Genomic DNA, 20,540 nt, shown 5'->3' with positions numbered 1-20,540 from the left:
CATGTACCAAGAGCACAGATTGAATAGTTTCCACTTGCGCTGCCTGAGACGCATAATGGGCATCTCTTGGAGGGACCATGTCTCCAATCAGGAAGTTTTAAGATTGGCCAATATGAACAGCATGTATGCTCTCCTGACACAAAGAAGATTACGCTGGCTCGGACATGTCACCCGCATGCCAGATGGCAGAATCCCGAAAGATATCTTATATGCTGAGCTTGTGGAAGGAGTCAGACCCAAGGGCCGCCCAAGACTAACATATAGAGATGTCTGCAAGCGAGACATGAGAGCCTCAGGCATCAGCGAAAGTATGTGGGAAAACATAGCCAAAGACCGGAGTGCATGGAGACAGACTGTGCGTGCTGGGACAACCCTTGCTGAGAACAAAAGAATTGAAGCGGCTTTAATCAAGAGGGATAAAAAGAAAGCTGCCCTGTCTGCTAGCCCTAAATCAGAGGCATACACATGTACGAATTGTGGCAAAGTCTGCCGTTCTAGAATTGGCTTGATTAGCCACACCAGATTCTGCCCCGTCTCAAGATTAAGCCAAAACCAGTGACTCATTTGGGCGCATCCATTGCCTTTCGAGACAAAAGGAGCCATATATATAAATATATATATATATATATATATATATATATATATATATATATATATTAAGTCTAACTAGCCCATCAAATGAAATGCTAAAAGAACTCACTCGGTGCACCAATGTCTATGAACCCTCGAGAAGCTGCTCGTATAGAAGACATTTTTTAGTCTAACTAGGACGTGTGACGTAATGGAATTTTTTTTTCCTTTGACGTCAAATGGAGTTATTTCTTTAAATGAAATGCTAAAACAACTCGGTATAGTAATGTTTATTAACCCTCGTAATGTGACTTGCATTTTAAAAAGACATAATAGCTAGATTTAGATCTAATCTAGATTTTTTACACTAGATCAAGTTTTTTTTTTACACTAGATCAAGTTTTTTTTTTACACTAGATCAAGTTTTTTTTTTACACTAGATCAAGTTTTTTTTTTACACCAGAGCTAGATTTTTTTCACTAGATCTAGATTTTTATTTTACACTACAGCTAGATTTTTAAAACTAGATTTAGATTTAAGTTCTAATTAAAATCATTGTAGAATGTAGATCTAGAATTTCTTGGTCTAGTTTAGAATATTTGTTGTTTTACATGTTTCTGATGTTCCTTCAGAGTTGTAGTCCAAACCTCCCGCAGAACGATGGGGGATGGGAGCGGGCAGGGTTTGAGCCTGGGACCATTGATGAATCCAAACGACAGTCCAGCGCGCAAACCGCAATACCAGACAGCCATGTTTAGACTAAATCAAGATCTATAATTTTAATTTCTAGACTTAAAGTGTAGATTTTTATTTCTAAAGTCTCGATTATTTATATGTCAATATTGCAATGCTATAAAATACTAAAACTAATTTACAATTTTAAAATTTAATATTGCAATTAGTCTATTAATTGATTAGCTAGTGTTTTTTTTTTACATAAATCTTATCTAAATTACATCTACACTATCCCAAATATATATTTTATATCTAGATCTAGTAGATATAGATATTGAAAGTGCTAAATTAGAAGTTTAAAGTTTTATTTTGGTAGATCTACATCCTCATTCTAATTCCATTTAAATGAAAATGCTCAATACCAAATGATTATCTAAAATCGCTCTTCTGACATATTGTACATATCCGGTAGTTGTCATTCCGTAATGTGTAGGTATATTATCAATAATAGGCTATTAGTTTGTAACCAGTTTGTCATTAGGTTAAGAGCAATGCCTGGTCGTGCGGTTAGCGCGCAGGACTGATTTTCTCTACGGTCTCGGTTTCATACCCTGCTCGATGCCATCCTCCGTCGACCAGCGGGAGATTTTACATTAAAAAAAAACAACATTTTTTCACAACGCCAAATTAATCTTTGAAATATTATTACTTTTAACAATCAGAACAAAATCACGTCTTGAATATTCCTTGCGAATATGCGGATCCGACAGGGATCCGTCTCCCACGGGGGCCGCCTCTGAGTTTGTGTGGCAAAACAAACTCTCTTTGTAATCTTGTTGCTGTTAGCAATAAAAGCTTTGGCATCCTCTACAATCACTAATAATAAACATTTTAAATTTTTGTTTTTCAGGCAGATAATCCTAATTAGTCATTGAACTTCTTTCTAATATAAAAAAGCTTTGCTATTGAGTCTGCCTTAAATGCCCCTGATTTCATTCTTTGAACTTAGGCCTTCATAAGTAATGGAACCTAGCTAGTCACTAGTGACTATAACAATAGCTACCACAGAAGGTACATTCTGCAAGTTATGGTCATGGAACATCAGTTTCATTCCCTTTATCATGCTAAAAGAGAGATTAATCGCAACCAATGTTTCTTCTATGAAAACCTCTGCCCTTCTCACTTTCATCTAAAAAAAAATCAAATCCAAATTTAGAATAGATCTAGATCTGTAAGCAGCTTCATTAACAGTTGATTGTTTTTTAATGTGCATATTTTAGATTCCATAATTGATACAAAATTGCTTCTTTTGGGTAGATTTAATTTTAGATCTAGATCTAGTTACAGATATCTTTTGTCTTGAGTTTTTGAGGTACCTCTTCTACTAGAGTGAAATCTAAACCTACATTGATTGCTACATCTAGCCAGTAGTCTAAATCTAAGTCTATTACACTCCTGGTCATATCTAGAGCTAGAATGCAGACTAGAATTAGATTTAAATCTAGAATCTAGATTTATATCTAAATCTAGAAAAATCTAGATCTATATTTAGATTACACAATTTGATCTAGATCTAGATCTCAATTCTAAATCTAGATTTACGTACATTCTAGTATAGGTGCCTGACATATCTCTGGTTCTAGATCCAGTCTAAATGAATTAGAACTAATCAATCAATTAATTCCCAATTAGTTTGAAGACTTCATATAAGCTGACACATTGAAAGGAACTCAACTTTATTTAGATCAATAAGATCTAGACCTAGTAATTATTTAAATCTTAAATATTTAAATCTTCGCGCGTCAGCGCGCGCGAAAAAACAAATGCGATACTAGATCTATCTCGTGGTAGATCTAATAGGAATAGTCCATTTCCAGGCATTGACGTACTGATCTATATATATGACTAGCAAGATTTTTTTTTTAAATAAATGTTTTTTTTTTCGTTTTCTGCTTTAGAGGGGGAAATGCGTATTTTGAGATGATAAAACCGTACTTACGTATTTTCGAGTCCATTAGCGTACAAAATACGCAAGATGCGTACTTGTAGGCAACTCTGTAATATATGACATCAGTTAGGCCAGATTTTGAGTTTGTGTTTCCACTATGTCTTTGTAACCTTGTTTTATCTTATTTTGTAAATAAATTTTCGAATACCGGTACAGTAAATTATATAAATTATATATCACTCTTTGTTGAATGTCTAAAACCAAAGCTTTGCATGTATGTAAATTTTGTGCAAGTTAAAGTCTTCTTTCAATAACACCCAACACATTAGACACACACACACACACACACTCACTCTCACACACTCATCTCTCTCTCTCTCTCACTCTCACTCACTCTCAATCTCACTCTCAATCTCACTCTCACACTAACTCTCACACTCACATTCACACTAACATTCACTCTCACACTCACTCACACACTCACTCTCTCTCTCTCACTCACTCTCTCTTACTCTCACACTCACGCTCACTCTCACTCACTCTCTCACTCACGCTCACACTTACTCACGCTCACTCTCTCTGTCATTCATTCTCTCTCTCTCTCTCACTCTCACACTCACGCTCACTCTCACTAACGCTCAATATCTCACTCACGCTCACTCTCTCACTCACTCACTCACGCTCACTCACTCACTCACGCTCACTCACTCAATCACGCTCACTCACTCAATCACACTCACTCACTCACTCACGCTCACTCAGTCACACTCACTCACACTCACTCACACTTACTCACTCGCTCACCCTCACTCACTCACTCACTCACACTCACTCACTCACACTCACTCACTCACTCACACTCACTCTCTCACTCACACGCACTCATCCACTCTCTCTCTCTCTCTCACTCACGCTCACTCACTCTCTCACTCTCTCTCTCACTCTCTCTCTCACTCTCTCTCTCACTCTCTCTCTCTCACTATACACCCCAAAAAAAGTTAACAAGTGCTTAAAGCGGAAGGACTATAGTTTTGTATTTTAGGCATTAAAAAGTCTACTTTCAAAGACATAGTTGGTAGAAATTAGAAATAAAAAATTCTTTTTTACAAATCTTATATCATCTCACTTTGCCTGTCTGTTAAAAAGTTGGTACACGTTATTTCTCCCACACCCATTCTCTGATCAGGGAGAAGTTTTGAACAATTTTTTTTTTACAAGACGAAATAAGAATTAAAAAAAAAAAAACTATTTAATTAACTATTGGTTATTGATTATTTTGTTTGGTATCGAACATGGGAAAGAAATTGTACATGACTTATGTGGTGACATAAGTTGAATTAGTCCACTTTATACTTTGGAGAGAGAAAGAGAGAAACAGACAGTAAATAACTATTAAACCTTCTGTTTTCATAAGCACTTTGCTGGCACAGTGATTAGTGTGTTGGTTTGGGACCCCCTATTGAGAAAGCTAAAAGCATGAAATAGCGCTAAACAAAAACATTTGGTAAAAATATTTGTTAGTCTAGATCTATTATAAATGTAAATATATGACTGACACAAACTAATTGATACAAATACGCTTTTCTAAGTATTTTAAAAACTTTTAGGTAAATTTAAACGCTACGGTTTCGATCTTCAAAATGGCTTAGTTTTCCTAAGTATGAACAGGTAAAATGTTTGTATTTTAGCATCCATGGCAAGTGGGAGAATAAGTGATTATAAGCAAGTGGTCAAGGACCAAGAATATATTGTTGATTAATCTTTCACATGACGTCACAAATCAATTATTAAATTGATCTTCTATTTTGTTGGTGAGAATCTGTGTTAGTATCAAAAAAAGTTGTTGTTTTTTGGTTTAAGCGTTTAAAAAATTTACAATAATCAATTAAAAATAATAAACCTAGATACATAAGTTTTTCTGACCTGAAATAGCTCATTCACCCCTTCTCCAGTTAATGCTGATGTCTCAAAAAAATGAAACCCATGTGAATCAGCCCACAATTGTCCCTCAGATTCATCAACTTGTCTTTTAAGATCTGTCTGTAAAAAATATACATATTAATAATAAAGCTTGTCTTCGAGTCCAAAGATTAATAATGACCAAAAAGAAATTGTTAAAATGATTTCAAAAAAACACACACATTAATATTCAATTATATCCGAAGTACCGTACTTTTTTTTAGCAATGCATCACAACATATGCAGAAAGGCAAAGCCATATGAAACAGAAGAGTACCGGTAGCTCAATAAACATCCATATAAAAAAATTCCACAGGCGGGATACAAGACCAAGGCTAGTCGCAAGAATGTATATATATATATATATATATATATATATATATATATATATATTCAGTTGGCCTCCTTTAGTCGTAGAACGACTATGGTTCATCTCGCATACTTCCTAATGTGGCTGTGGAGCCCTATTTTGGAGAGACACTCCCGTCCACAAATATCGCAGGCTTTTGCTTCGGTGGTAAAGGAGCTGGTCATTTTTCGTATTGTACGTTTTTCTTCCTGAGCTGAGACCCATGTTTTTTCACTGTCCATAGCTTTCTTGGTCACTGTCTCTCTCCATCTGGTGCGGTCTAGAGCTATGTCTTCCCAGTTGTCAGTATTGATGTTCACTGATTTGAGGTCCCATTTTATTACATCTATGTAACGGAGGTGGGGGCGACCAGTTTTTCTTGAGCCAGTCGCGAGTTGTCCGTAGAGGATGACTTTCGGGATGCGCTTGTCCTCCATCCGGCGAACATGTCCAAGCCAGCGCAAACGGCGTTGTCTGAGAGCTGTGAAGATGCTGGGAATACCTGTTCACGCAAGGATCTCAGTATTGCACACTTTTTCTTTCCATGTGATTTTCAAGATCCTACGAGACATCGCAAATGAAATGAGTTTAGTTTTTCTCTCTTGCTTTGCGTAGGTGGTCCATGATTCACTGCCTTACAGAAGTGTACCCATAACGCATGCCTTGTAGACTTCCATTTTGGTCACTGTAGTGAGCTTCTGGTTTTCCCAAACCCTTGGCCTGAGTCTAGCGAAGGTCGAGGCAGCCTTCCCTATGCATTTTTTTAAATCTCCTCTTCTAGAGACAGGTCATCTTGAATTGTGGATCCCAGATAGCAGAATTCGTTTACGGCGTCCAGCTTGTTATCGTCTAAGAGGATGGAGGGTGGTGCTGTAGCAGGTGGTCCTATAACATTTGTTTTCTTCGTGCTAATAGTTAAGCCATATTCTTTACAGGCCTGATAGAAGCGGGACATAAGTGACTGAAGTTCCTCTTGTGTGTGTGCCAGATAAACAAAACTAAAATCGGCTTAACGGGTAAACCCAATTTCGCAGAAATACTTTTAGTGGCGAACGAGAAAAACTTGAAAGGAACATCTTAGTTGCAGTGGAGTAGCTAGCAGTGTGCGGGTGGTGAGGGCAGCACAGGGCATCAAGTGATGAGGGGCATCAAGCCGAGGATAAACTTTGTAAAATCTACACATTTGTATAACAAAGGAAGAAACACTAACAAATGCATTTATTTCGCTTCTGTTTTCTCCTATATGCTTCCTTACAATACATTTAAGCTGCAGATTATCTTGAATCAATTTAATTACATTTGTTTAAAGCTCTGAAGCCAACGCACTTTTACACTTTCTTCAGGATCACATGGTACATTCATTGTTCAATGTTCTGTATTTTAATAAGGGACAAAGTTGTGTTGGTACATTTTTTTTTATTAAATTGTTCAGTATACGGGTTTCATCAAAATCTAGATTTTATTAATATGCCTCTTAACTCTAGTTAACTTTTGTAGCCTATTTTCATTTCATTGTGATTCTTTTTAGTTTTAGTCATTCTAGAAAGAATTCACTACTTCTTATCAATTTTAATGTCCATATTTTTACATTTTGACTTTTCTTTTCGGTGTATTTTTTTGTTTCATCTCGAGATCATTGTAATGTAATGTTGAAATGTAAACACAAACTCAGCAATAGGACAGGCAAGAAAGCTTTCGAAAGTCTCCTTCTTCCAACTAATGCCAAAGTTTTGAGAAAGTGGATGTATTACTAAACAAAAATTTTGTTTGTGCTACCCCTGCTTACTCTTCTCAACAAGGTAAAGTACATCTACATTTAAATCCAACGACAAATTCAATGAGTAATGGAGGTTTTCTATGAAAATGGAAAACTATAAATGAGACCAACAGAGCTCACATTCAGCAATCGCTTGAAGGGAACTTTTAGTTGTCTGCGAGTAAGGAACTGTATTGACAGCAAGGCGCAAAGGCGTAAGATTTAATTAAAGAATAGGGAAAGAGTACAGAGATTATCTAAAGAGAATGTAGGACATCATTCGTTTTCTCTCAAAGCAAATTCTGGCACTCTGTGGACATCGCTAAGTTAAAGAAGTAGTGGAGGGTCAAAAATGAAAGCAATTTCTTGGATTTGGTGAAACAATTATCCAAGAACAAACAACTCCTGACATAACATGTGCTTCGAACCAAGCTTAGTTCCACACCGAATGCGTAAATGTCCCCACAAATACAAAACGAGTTTATTGTAATTTTGGACGATTACGAAATCAAATTCTACAGCAAGTGAAACAATTTTTAAAAATTTCATTTTTTTGGACAGTGATTTGATTTGATTTTTGATTTGAGGCACATCGGCACAATTTAGGCCATGTCGTGCCTGCAGTCCCTTAAGGACTACTCTCTCTCTAAACAACAAGGGCCAGATTCTATACAGTCATATCATTAAAATCAAGGTCTATTAACACTTAAAATAGTAAAGGTAGTAAAAATTTAAATATTTGGTAAAAATCTAATGTAAATAGTGCATGTTCACAAATTCATAAATCAGATCTTCGTAGATAGCCCCACTTCCCGGATAAAGCCCAGTACCTTCCCAGGGTCGACATTATCAAATAGTGTATTTAAATTAGTGACTCTAAAATATTTCGCCCTGACATCCTGGTATCTGGGGCAATCAACGAGGATATGTTCCACGGTGAGGCGAGAGTCACAGTACTCACAAAGTGGGGGCTCCTCTCTCTTCAGTACAAAAGAGTGCGTGATGTATGTGTGGCCAATCCTAAGTCTGGACATGGTCGTGCTACCACGCCTTGTCAGACCCTTACATGTGGGCCGCCAACTGACATCCGCCACAATCTGCCTGAGTTTACTGTGAGTCTCAGCCTCCCATCGGTTCTGCCACTCTCGATAGGTGGCAGAGGCAATACTTTGTCTCAGGTCCGAGTAGGGAATTTGGGTTCCTGACACCGCATGATTTAGGGCTCTCTTTGCTTCTCTGTCTGCGGCTTTGTTTCCCTCAATGCCAACATGGGAGGGGACCCAGATGAAGGTGACATCCCTACGGTCGGCTGTTATTTGGTCCAACAGCTTCAGGCTCTTACGTACCAATGGGATGTCAGTCTTCATCAGCCCCAAAGCTTGCAATGCAGATTTGGAGTCGGAGCAGATTATAAATTTCCTCCTTTCTGATGCTTTTACGGCCATAAGTGCAAGCAATATTGCGTGCAATTCGGCCGTAAAGATGGAGCAGCCATCGGGGAGTCTACGGGAGATTGTTCCGAAAGGAGCAGGCACACGCGACCTTTCCCTTCATTTTGGATCCGTCTGTGTAGATGGTGCCACAATTTCCGTAGCTCTCCTGCAGTTCCCTAAAGTGGACTTGTAGTATGCTTGGGTCTGTATTTTCTTTTTTGAAATTGAGGAGGGATAAATTTAATTTGGGTTTATTCAGCCAAGGAGGGTTCTGAGGGGTTTCTATTTTAGAGATTTGGTCAATGGGTGGGGTTAAATTTTGGATGGGTTCTCTCATTCGGAGGCCCACCGGCTGTATGACGTTAGGCCTTCGATTGTATAATTCTACCTCTGTGGGGTTACATATGGAGTCAAAAGCAGGGTTCGTGGGGTTGGATTTTAGCTTGACTATATACTGCATTGCAAGCTTTTTCATTCTTATATCCATGGGTAGTTCTCCAGCCTCCACATGGAGACTTGGGATAGGTGATGTACGAAACGCGCCGAAACAGAGACGCAGGGTAGCATTTTGTATTGGTTCCAGTATTTTTAGGTACGACTTCCTTGCTGCTCCATATATTATGGATCCGTAGTCTAGCTTGGATCGAATTAGACTCCGATAGAGCAGCAGCAAGGTATCTCTGTCAGCTCCCCAGTCCGTATGGCTGAGTACTCTTAGTATGTTTAATGAGTTTTGGCATTTCTTCTTAATTAAGTTCCTTAATGTGGGGGAGAAAATTAAATTTAGAATCTAAGGTGAGGCCTAAAAATGTTGTAGTTTTCACGACAGGGATCTTCTTTTTGTGTATAAATAGTTCAGGGTCTGGGTGGAGTCCCCTTAGATTAAAAAAAATGCATACTAACTGTTTTGGAGTCTGAGAATTTGAAACCATTATAGTTTGCCCAACCCTGAATTTTGTTTAAACATAACTGTAATTTTCTTTCTAAGGTGTTCATGTTTTTCCCATAAGTGAGAATGACAAAGTCATCAACATACAAAGAGCACTCTATGCCAGAGGACAGCGCATTTTTGATGCTATTTATTTTAATGTTGACTGACAGAATGCTGCCCTGGGGTACACCCATTTCTTCTGAGTAATGCATTTCTAATATAAGCTTCCAGCCTTACCAGGTGGTCAGTTGTTGTCCGCCCCTGCCGGAATCCGCACTGGTAGTTTGAGATCACTTTATTCCTTTCCAGGTACCAGACCAGCCTACTGTTAATCATTCTTTCCATGGTTTTGCAGATGCAGCTTGTTAGTGCTATTGGTCGATAGTTAGCTGGGTCAGAGCCGTCTCTTCCCGGTTTAGGTATCGGTATAACTGTGGCTTTCCTCCAGCTGTTTGGGAAAGCGCCTGTTTGCCACACACAGTTATAGACCCCTAGTAGGACTGCCAATGAGGGTTCGGGAAGGTGTTTGAGGAACTGGTAATGGATTTCGTCTTCTCCAGGCGCTGTGTCATGTGACTTGTCCAGCGATTCCCTCAGTTCCTCAAGCGAGAACGGGAGAACGGTTTGTTGTAGTCTTCATTGTTCTCTGACCTGAAATCAATGGGGTGTCTTTCCTCCCTGGTTTTGACTTTTTGGAACTCTGGCGTGTAGTGTGCAGTGGATGATTTTTCTGCTATTGAGGATGCAAGGCAGTCAGCTATTTCTCTGGGGGACGTGACAGTTCGTCCTTGGTTTTTCAAATGCCCTATTGCATTTGATTCTTTCCCTTTGATTCGCCTTACTGCCTTCCAAACCGCTCTAGCAGAAGTTTTGGCATCCAGACTGCCGACAAAACTTCTCCAGGAATTCCTTTTGGCTGACCGTATGGTTTGTCTAGCCTTTGCTCTAGCTATCCTGAATAGCTTTAGGTTTTCCTGGGAAGGATTCTTTATAAATGCACAGGTCGTTTTTTCCTATCGCCAATAGCACTTTTGCAAGCTGTATCAAACCATGGTTTGCTAGGCCGTTTTGGGTTTGCAGAGGTTAGGGGGACAACTTTCCTGACTATACCTAGTAGCTTGCTAGCAAAGGTATCAGCTGGGTTCTGTTAATCGAGGATATTTTGTGTGATATCCTCGGAGCACCTTTTTTGGAATTGTTCCCAATCGGCCTTATTCAGTTTCCACCGCTGAGGTCGTCCTAATGAAGGGAAATTGTTAGTAATGATGATTGGGAAGTGATCACTTCCCCGTAGATCATTGCTAACTGACCATTTAAAGTCGTCCAGAAGTCCGGGGACGCATACGGTGAGGTCAATGCATGTGAGTGATCCAGTTCCTGGGTGCAAGTAGGTCGGTGATGCATCATTAAGTATGCATAAATCATGTTGGAGGAAGATATCCTCCAGCATACGACCTCTTGTGTCGGTATTGTTGGATCCCCACATGGTGTTATGGGCATTGAAATCCCCAAGGATTAAATAAGGCCGGGGGAGTTGTTTCAATAGGTCCTCCATGTCTATTCGGTTTAATGGAGCGCCTGGTGGTAGATACAGGCTGCAGCAAGTGATAACCTTGTGAAGGGTTATCCTAGCTGCTACGGCCTGTAGTGTGCTCTGTAGTTCTACCCTCTCATGGGGGATGCTATCCTTCACAAATATACAGACTCCACCTGATGCTCTCTCTGTATCCTCAACATTCTTGCTGTAAGCAAGGTAGCTTCGGAAGCTGATGCAATCTTTCAGAAATGTTTTCTGTAAGCAGACAACTACAGGAGTCTCAGAGTCCATCAGTAGCTGCATTTTCTCGTAATTGGCCTTGAGGCCTCTACAATTCCACTGTACAATTCTGGAATCCATGGCTTATTCTAGATGACCTACTTGGAGCTATTTGGCCTTGGGAGGCCCCCGGAGGGGTTTCCCTTTATTACAGTGACCTTGGTATTTTTATTCTTGGGTTTGGATGGAGAGGAGGACAACCCCCTTTTGGGGGAAGTCTTTCTCTCTGGAGAGGGGAGATCCCTCTGGTTAGAGCGAAGGTTATTTCCTCCTCTCTCACCTCGGGCATCCTCTCCGCTTTGATTTCTCCCCTTAGGGAGTTGGTCAACCTCTAACTCGGTAGAGGTTGGGGTGTCTGGCTGGGTTGTCTGAGGAGAACCTGTGTCAGACATGATGTCTCCGGGTTCTCCCGGAGTATTGGTTTTGACATGCTGCTCAGTCTCCACGCTCTCATAAGCGAGCACAGAGAACCTGTTCTTTAGTATGACAGCAGGGCTTTCTTGTTTCTTCAGAGGTGTGTTATCTTTAAAATCTCACTACGTCCAAGACCAGTCTGTTTGCCGTGGACTGGGACGGGTAAGGGGGGATAAAGAGATCCTGGTGTTTGAGTGGTGGCTATCTGAGGATAAACCACCACAACACAATACTTTGGCTCCAAGTTCCCTTAGACCTGTGACCCAGATGGCCCGCTCTGGGTCAACCGGCTGGTCATGCCGAGCGGTGGCTGGAGGGTCAATCAGGGAGCTAATATTAGAAGATATTACGTCATTTTTTGTTGTTTATGTTTTATGCGAAAGCAAAGAATCGGACGGAAATAAAAGTGAGTTATATATGTCTACCTTGATAAAGACAGTCTCGTTATTATCATTATTAATAAGTAACGTCTACGGTAATTTATTATTAATCTGTGACAACAGAACAGAGCTGCTTGTGTCCGATGCAGCAGCTGACTGAGTATAGCATCTGTGTAGCCCTGGCGGGCTCATTCTGGACTTCCGAATGGCTCGTCACCTTGTTGGACTCGATGGCGGGTGGGGAGCACAGGTGCCGAACTAACAAGAATATATATATGGACAAAAAAAAACCCCAATAAACTACTTGCCCCAGATTTAAGTCTGGGCAAGAGACGCCGTTTTGAGGCAAAAAAGGAGTAGGCAACAAAAAGCTGTATTACCTGGCCATCATTTTTGGTGGTCAGGTGCACAGAGGAGGGTAAAAGCCTGACAAAGTTGAGCCCTTTTATTATCTATAAGGGACTCAAGTCAGTAGTGGGAGAGCCCAAGAGTGTGTCTAAGCTACACAAGTCAAAGGAACTTCTTGTAGAAGTAGATAGCAAGATACACTCTGATGGGCTTTTAAGATGCAGAAGACTCTGTGATCTCCAAGTGGAAGTCATGCCACACAAGAGTCTGAACACCAGCAGAGGTGTAATAAGCTCTAGGGACTTACTAGAATGTTGCGAGAAGGAAATAGTGGAGGGCATTAAAGGAGTCACCCATGCCCGGCGCATTACCAGGCGCAGGGATGGTGAGGAGGTCAAAACCGCAACTATTATCCTCACATTCGGAACTAAGACACCGCCAGAGTATGTGAAGGCAGGATACCAACGAGTTCCAGTGAGGCCCTACATATTTAACCCCTTGAGATGCTTCAAGTGCAAGGGTTATGGACATGGCACGGCAGTCTGCAACAGGAACACTGTGTGTGCCAGATGTGCGGGAGAGGGTCATGAGAACAAGGGCTGCACAGCCCAGTTCAAATGCCCAAACTGTCACGCTGGCCACTCAGCCTACTCCAAGGACTACCATGTGTGGAAACAGGAGGTTGCCGTGCAGGAGTACAAGGCAAGAAATGGATGTACCTTCAGCCAGGCGAAATCGGCTGTATTGGCCCTACTCAAGGGCCAATTCGGCTTGACAAATTAGGGCCAATTCGGCTTGACAAAGACCTACGTCCAGGCTGTTGCTAAGATAGGAAGATCCATAGCCACACAGACGGACACACTGACCCCCCCCCCCTCCTCCTCCTCCAACTCAGAAGAAAACACCGCCAAAGAACACACCTCTGAAGAAACAAGAAAGCCCTGTTGTCATGCAAAAGAACAGGTTCTCTGTGCTCGCTGATGAGAGCATGGAGACTGAGCAGCATGTCAAAACTAATACTCCGGGAGAACCCGGAGACATCATGTCTGACACAGGTTCTCCTCAGAGAACCGAGCCAGACACCCCAACCTCTACCGAATTAGAGGTTGACCAACTCCCTAAGGGGAGAAATCAAGCGGAGAGAATGCCCGAGGTGAGCGAGGAGGAAATAACCTTCACTCTAACCAGAGGGATCACCCCTCTCCAGAGAGAAAGACTTCCCCCAAAAGGGGGTTGTCCTCCTCTCCATCCAAACCCAAGAATAAAAATACCAAGGTCACTGTAATAAAGGGAAACCCCTCCGGGGGCATCCCAAGGCCAAATAGCTCCAAGTAGGTCATTTAGAATAAGCCATGGATTCCTGAATTGTACAGTGGAATTGTAGAGGCCTCAAGGCCAATTATAAGGAAATTTAGCTACTGGTGGACTCTGATACTCCTGTAGCTGTCTACTTACAGGAAACATTTCTGAAAGATAGCATCAGTTTTCGAAGCTAAAGTGTTTACAGCAAGAATGTTGAGGATGCAAAGAGAGCATCAGGTGGAGTCTGTATCCTTGTGAAGGACAGCATCCCCCATGAGAGGGTAGAACTACAGAGCACACTACAGGCCGTAGCAGCTAGGATAACCCTTCACAAGATTATCACTTGCTGCAGCCTGTATCTACCACCAGGCGCTCCATTAAACCCAACAGACAAGGAGGACCTATTGTAACAACTCCCCCGGCCTTATTTAATCCTTGGGGATTTCAATGCCCATAACACCATGTGGGGATCCAACAACACCGACACAAAAGGTCGTATCCTGGAGGATATCTTCCTCCAACATGATTTATGCATACTTAATGATGCATCACCGACCTACTTGCACCCAGGAACTGGATCTCTCACGAGCATTGACCTCACCGTATGCGTTCCTGTACTTCTGGACGACTTTAAATGGTAAGTTAGCAATGATCTACGGGGAAGTGATCACTTTCCAATCATCATTACTAACAATCTCCCCTCAATGGGACGACTTCAGAGGTGGAAACTGAATAAGGCCGATTGGGAACAATTCCAAAAAAGGTGCTCCGAGGATATCACACAAAATATCCTCGATTAACAGAACCCAGCTGATACCTTTGCTAGCAGGCTACTTAGTATAGTCAGGAAAGTTGTCCCCCTAACCTCCGCAAATCCAAAACGGCCTAGCAAACCATGGTTTGATACAGCTTGCAAAAGTGCTATTGGCGATAGGAAAAAACGACTGGCTGCATTTATAAAGAATCCTTCCCAGGAAAACCTAAAGCTATTCAGGATAGCTAGAGCAAAGGCTAGACAAACCATACGGTCAGCCAAAAGGAATTCCTGGAGAAGTTTTGTCGGCAGTCTGGATGCCAAAACTTCTGCTAGAGCGGTTTGGAAGGCAGTAAGGCGAATCAAAGAGAAAGAATCAAATGCAATAGGGCATTTGAAAAACCAAGGTTGAACTGTCACCTCCCCCAGAGAAATAGCTGACTGCCTTGCATCCTCAATAGCAGAAAAGTCATCCACTGCACACTACACGCCAGAGTTCCAAAAAGTCAAAACCAGGGAGGAAAGACACCCCTTTGATTTCAGGTCAGAGAACAATGAAGACTACAACAAACCGTTCTCGCTTGAGAAACTGAGGGAATCGCTGGACAAGTCACATGACACAGCGCCTGCAGAAGATGAAATCCATTACCAGTTCCTCAAGCACCTTCCCGAACCGTCATTGGCAGTCTTGCTAGGGGTCTATAACTGTGTGTGGCAAACAGACGCTTTCCCAAACAGCTGGAGGAAAGCCACAGTTATACCGATACCTAAACCAAGAAGAGACGGCTCTGACCCAGCTAACTATCGACCAATAGCACTAACAAGCTGCATCTGCAAAACCATGGAAAGAATGATTAACAGTAGGCTGGTCTGGTACCTGGAGAGGAATAAAGTGATTTCAAACTACCGGTGCGGATTCCGGCAGGGGCGGACAACAACTGACCACCTGGTAAGGCTGGAAGCTTATATTAGAAATGCATTACTCAGAAGAGAACATCTAGTAGCTGTATTCTTCGATATAGAAAAGGCCTATGACACAACCTGGAAACATGGCATTCTACGTGACATAGAGCTTATGGGGCTTAAGGGACACCTTCCCCGTTTTGTGGGGGAATTCCTGAAAGACCGAAAATTTCATGTTCGAGTGGGCAACTCCGCTTCTGACACTCATGGCTAGGAAATGGGTGTACCCCAGGGCAGCATTCTGTCAATCACCCTGTTCAACATTAAAATAAATAGCATCATAAATGCTCAGTCCCCTGGCATAGTGTGCTCTTCGTATGTTGATGACTTTGTCATTTTTACTTATGGGAAAAACATGAACACCTTAGAAAGAAAAATAGTTATGTTTAAACAAAATTTAAAATTGGGCAAACGATAATGGTTTTAAATTTTCGGACTCCAAAACAGTTAGTATGCATTTTTGTAATTTAAGGGGACTCCACCCAGACCATGAACTATTTATACACAAAAAGAAGATCCCTGTACTGAAAACTACAAAATTTTTAGGCCTCACCTTAGATTTTAATTTAATTTTCTCCCCCACATTAAGGAACTTAAGAAGAAATGCCAAATGTTATTAAACATACTTAGAGTACTCAGCCATACGGACTGGGGAGCTGACAGAGATACCTTGCTGCTGCTATATCGGAGTCTAATTCGATCCAAGCTAGACTACGGATCCATAATATATGGAGCAGCAAGGAAGTCTTATCTAAAAATACAAAAAACCAATACAAAATGCTGCCCTGCGTCTCTATCTCGGCGCGTTTCGTACATCACCTATCCCAAGTCTCCATGTGAAGGCTGGAGAACTCCCCATGGATATAAGAATGAAGAAGCTTGCAATGCAGTATATAGTCAAGCTAAAATCCAACCCCACGAACCCTGCTTTCGACTCTTTATTTAACCCCACAGAGGTAGAATTATACAATCGAAGGCCTAACGTCACACAGCCGTTGGGCCTTCGAATGAGAGAACCCATCCAAAAATTAACCCCACCCATTGACCAAATCTCTAAAATAGAAACCCCTCAGAATCCTCCTTGGCTAATGAATAAACCCAAATTAAATTTATCCCTCCTTAATTTCAAAAAAGAAAACACAGACCCAAGCATACTACAAGTCCACTTTAGGGAACTGCAGGAGAGCTACGGAGATTGTGGCACCATCTACACAGACGGATCCAAAATGGATGGAAAGGTCCTTTCGGAACAAAACAATCTCCCGTAGACTCCCCGATGGCTGCTCCATCTTTACGGCCGAATTGCATGCAATATCGCTTGCACTTTTTGCCGTTAAAGCATCAGAAAGGAGGAAATTTATAATCTGTTCCGACTCCAAATCTGCATTGCAAGCTTTGGGGCGGATGAAGACTGACATCCCATTGGTACATAAGAGCCTGAAGTTGTTGGACCAAATAACAGCCGACCATAGGGATGTCACCTTCATCTGGGTCCCCTCCCATGTTGGCATTGAGGGAAACAAAGCCGCTGACAGAGAAGCAAAGAGAGCCCTAAATCATGCGGTGTCAGAAACCCTAATTCCCTGCTCGGACCTGAGACAAAGTATTGCCTCTGCCACCTATTGAGAGTGGCAGAACCGATGGGAGGCTGAGACTCACAATAAACGGCCCACATCTAAGGGTCTGACAAGGCGTGGTAGCACGACAATGTCCAGACTTAGGATTGGCCACTCCTACATCACGCACTCTTTTGTGCTGAAGAGAGACGAACCCCACTTTGTGAGTACTGTGACTCTCGCCTCACCGTGGAACATATCCTCGTTGATTTCCCCAGATACCAGGATGTCAGGAAGAAATATTTTAGAGCCATTAACTTAAAAACACTATTAGATAATGTCGACCCTGGGAAGGTACTGGGCTTTATCCGGGAAGTGGGGTTATCTACGAAGATCTGATTTATGAATTTGTGAACAGGTACTATTTACATTAGATTTTTACCAAATTATTAAATTTTTACTACCTTTACTATTTTAACTGTGAATAGACCTTGATTTTAATGATTTAATTGTATAGAATTTAGCCCTTGCTATGTAGAGAGAGAGAGAGAGCAGTCCTTAAGGGAATGCAGGCACGACATGGCCTAAAATTGTGCCGATGTGCCTAAAACCAAAACCAAACCTATATATATACACACACACAAATAAAGATTATATTAATTGTATCAATGGGCTTTGTTGCTGCACATAAAAATTATATGTGTCAGACGCGAATAGCCCAAATTTTCGGTAAAAGTAATTACAAAAGTAATTTCTCTATAGAAGCAGTTACGAAAGTTATATAATGTAAAACCACAGACCTATATATAATACAATAAATGTACGCGAGACAGCCTCCGAGAGGCTGATGATCGTAAAAAAGCTATCTGGAACGAAAAGGGGAGCGAAGACGGGTGTGCTGAGATCACTGTACTTGGTTGCAGTTCGGTCTCATATGGATTACAGTCTACCTGTCCAGGTATGGGCTTCGCAAAAGTCTCTAGCGAAGCTAGACGCTGTTCAAAATCAAGCCATCAGACTCATATGTGCACGTTTCGCACAACGCCAATTGCCGCCGGCGAGATCATGGCCAATGTGCCGCCGTTGAGTTTGCGCAGAGAGCGAGCCGTCCTACTAGCTCACGAGAGATACGGACGGCTGGAGGAGGGATGCCCGCTCAGAAGTCTGGTCGACAATTTGGAGGGCAAGAGACGTCTCAAAAACCGGCCTTGCTTCATGCATGTGGCGCGTGGGCTGGTCTGAGAGATGAATATACCGGCAGAGCGGGCTGCTCTTTCCCCGTCCGGTTCCTTCCCCTCTGACAAAGCTTTCGGCATGCCGACGGTACAGAAGAGCCTATTTGACCCGGAGGTGACAAAGCGGTGCGATCCTACAAGGCTACTACAAGCAGCCAGAGAAACTATGGCTTCGTATCCGGCTGGAGTGACCACTATCTACACGGACGGCTCCGTGCAGACGCTCGAGGGAACTGTGAAAGCTGGGTAAGGGGCAGTGGTCCGAATCTCTGGCAATCCCGAAAGTGTGGAGCTGAGTGGACCCTGCAATGGGAAAAGCAGCAAGGAGGCTGAGTTCGAAGCAATGCTCGTAGCATTGAAGTGTGTAGCGAAAAGAGTCATAAAATAGACCCACGGCCCCAGCGGACGTGGTCATTTTCACCGATTCGATCGCTGCCCTCGATGCCCTTGAAGGGCAGCTTGCAGGCGTCGGAAAGGTAGAAGCGTTCCTCGCGGTGGTGGAGCGTCTTCTACAGCTCAACGTAAATAGTTTTATACAGTGGGTCCCATCCCATTGTGGTCTGGTCAGTCATCAGAGGGCTGACTTTTTAGCGAAGGCCACGGCGGCAACGTGCACCTTATATGAAGAACCGTACACCCTCGCGAGTGTACGATCCCTAGCCGACACCCGTTTGTTGGCACGTTGGTACGACAGATGGGACGCTTCCGACAAGGGCCAAGAGCTACACAGGCAGTTGAGTAGACCAGACCATAAGGACGCGTGGTGGGAGTTCTGCCGTGCGGAGCAGGCAGTCCTAGACCAGTTCCGAGTCGGGCACTGTCCAATAGGCGCGTACTTTGGACGGTGGAAGGAGAACTACGACACACGGTGCCGCCACTGCGTCGAGGACGACGAGACAATAGAGCACATTCTTTATGAATGCCGAGCTCTGCATGGGGGACGATCGGGACAAGGAATTGAGAGAGAGAATGTGCTGCAAGAGGTCTGTCCTTGTTCAGGGATAAGGCGACCTTACAACTCACTGCCCGCTTCCTCTTTCGTGCTCAAAGGGAGTAATTCTCAGCATGGTTCGTTACTAATGGGGTTTCTGATTCGGTATACAGTTCACGCCATTCACGGTTTTGCGTATACCGTAGGCGTAGTCATATCACCACATGGGCACATGTGATTCGTGAAACATTCAAATAAATAGTAAACACTGCACTCATCATTAATCTTCGGAATTACTGACATTGTCGTTAAGTAGGCTCTATATCTAGATCTACATTTCAGATCGAATCTAGTTTAGACATCTAGATTCTATCTTGCGACTGTCACTTATTTGTCACGAGTCTAGATCTAGCACTACCTGACATTAATTAGGATAGGCCTACATCTACTATCTATATTATTCTATATAGAGTCCATATCTAGATCTAGAAAAATTCTATAGCTAGTCTAGATCAGACTCGATAGATCTACTAGCTATACCATCTATCTATCTATATATATCTTCTTCGCTCAAGAGTTTGGACGAGAAGAAGGAGTAAATGAAAGATCACTCTTTTATTTCTTCGGATAGAGTTATCCCACGAACTTTGCAAACCTTGCGTGTAGCGAAGTTATACATTGTAACATAAAAATTCTATTTCCTACATAAATCACGCTCAGTAGCAAGAATAAACAAATGTTTCAATCTATCTACGAGAATTGTTGAACTAAAGTAATTTTTCATTAGTTTGAGGCGCGAGAAGCTTCTTTCACCAGATTAAAAAATTACGGGATAATGCCGTTTTTTTTAATCGCGCGTAGGATTGGCATTTTCCTTATTGAATGACACCCCAAAATGACAATTTTTGTCTATACATTTCAGGAGATTCGTATGAGTTTTCTAAAGATTTTAATAATTTCCGGATATTTCCAGGACTTTTTCGTACATTTGCAATTTCAGGAGATTTTCAGGAGCTCCTGGTAAATTGACAGGAGGCCGCGGGAAATCTGTTATAAGTTATACAATGGTTTAATTTAATAATTTATACACTTAGAATTAGCGCGGGTCCTATGAAAGTGCGGGGCCCACTGCGGTCGCATAAGTGCGGAACCCACTGCGGTCACCTAAGGCCAGCCCTGCAAAATAGCGGCGTATGCTACATAAATCACGCTCAATTGCA

The 20,540-nt window shown here is 42.0% G+C and overlaps 1 protein-coding gene across 4 annotated transcripts in view; it reads right to left on the bottom strand.

Moving 5' to 3' along the window:
* Nucleotides 1–20,540, bottom strand: part of LOC106072895 (dnaJ homolog subfamily C member 27-like) — a 149,346-nt gene that overhangs the window by 68,406 nt on the left and 60,400 nt on the right. For all 4 annotated transcript variants that reach the window (XM_056015585.1, XM_056015583.1, XM_056015584.1 and 1 more), the window contains exon 6: nucleotides 5,117–5,233. In XM_056015585.1, the coding sequence (XP_055871560.1) occupies nucleotides 5,117–5,233 (117 nt within the window). The remainder of the gene's footprint in view (nucleotides 1–5,116; nucleotides 5,234–20,540) is intronic.

This window comes from Biomphalaria glabrata, chromosome 17, assembly GCF_947242115.1.
Source record: "Biomphalaria glabrata chromosome 17, xgBioGlab47.1, whole genome shotgun sequence".
NCBI lineage: Eukaryota > Metazoa > Mollusca > Gastropoda > Planorbidae > Biomphalaria > Biomphalaria glabrata.
This window is presented reverse-complemented; position numbering and strand designations above follow the sequence as displayed.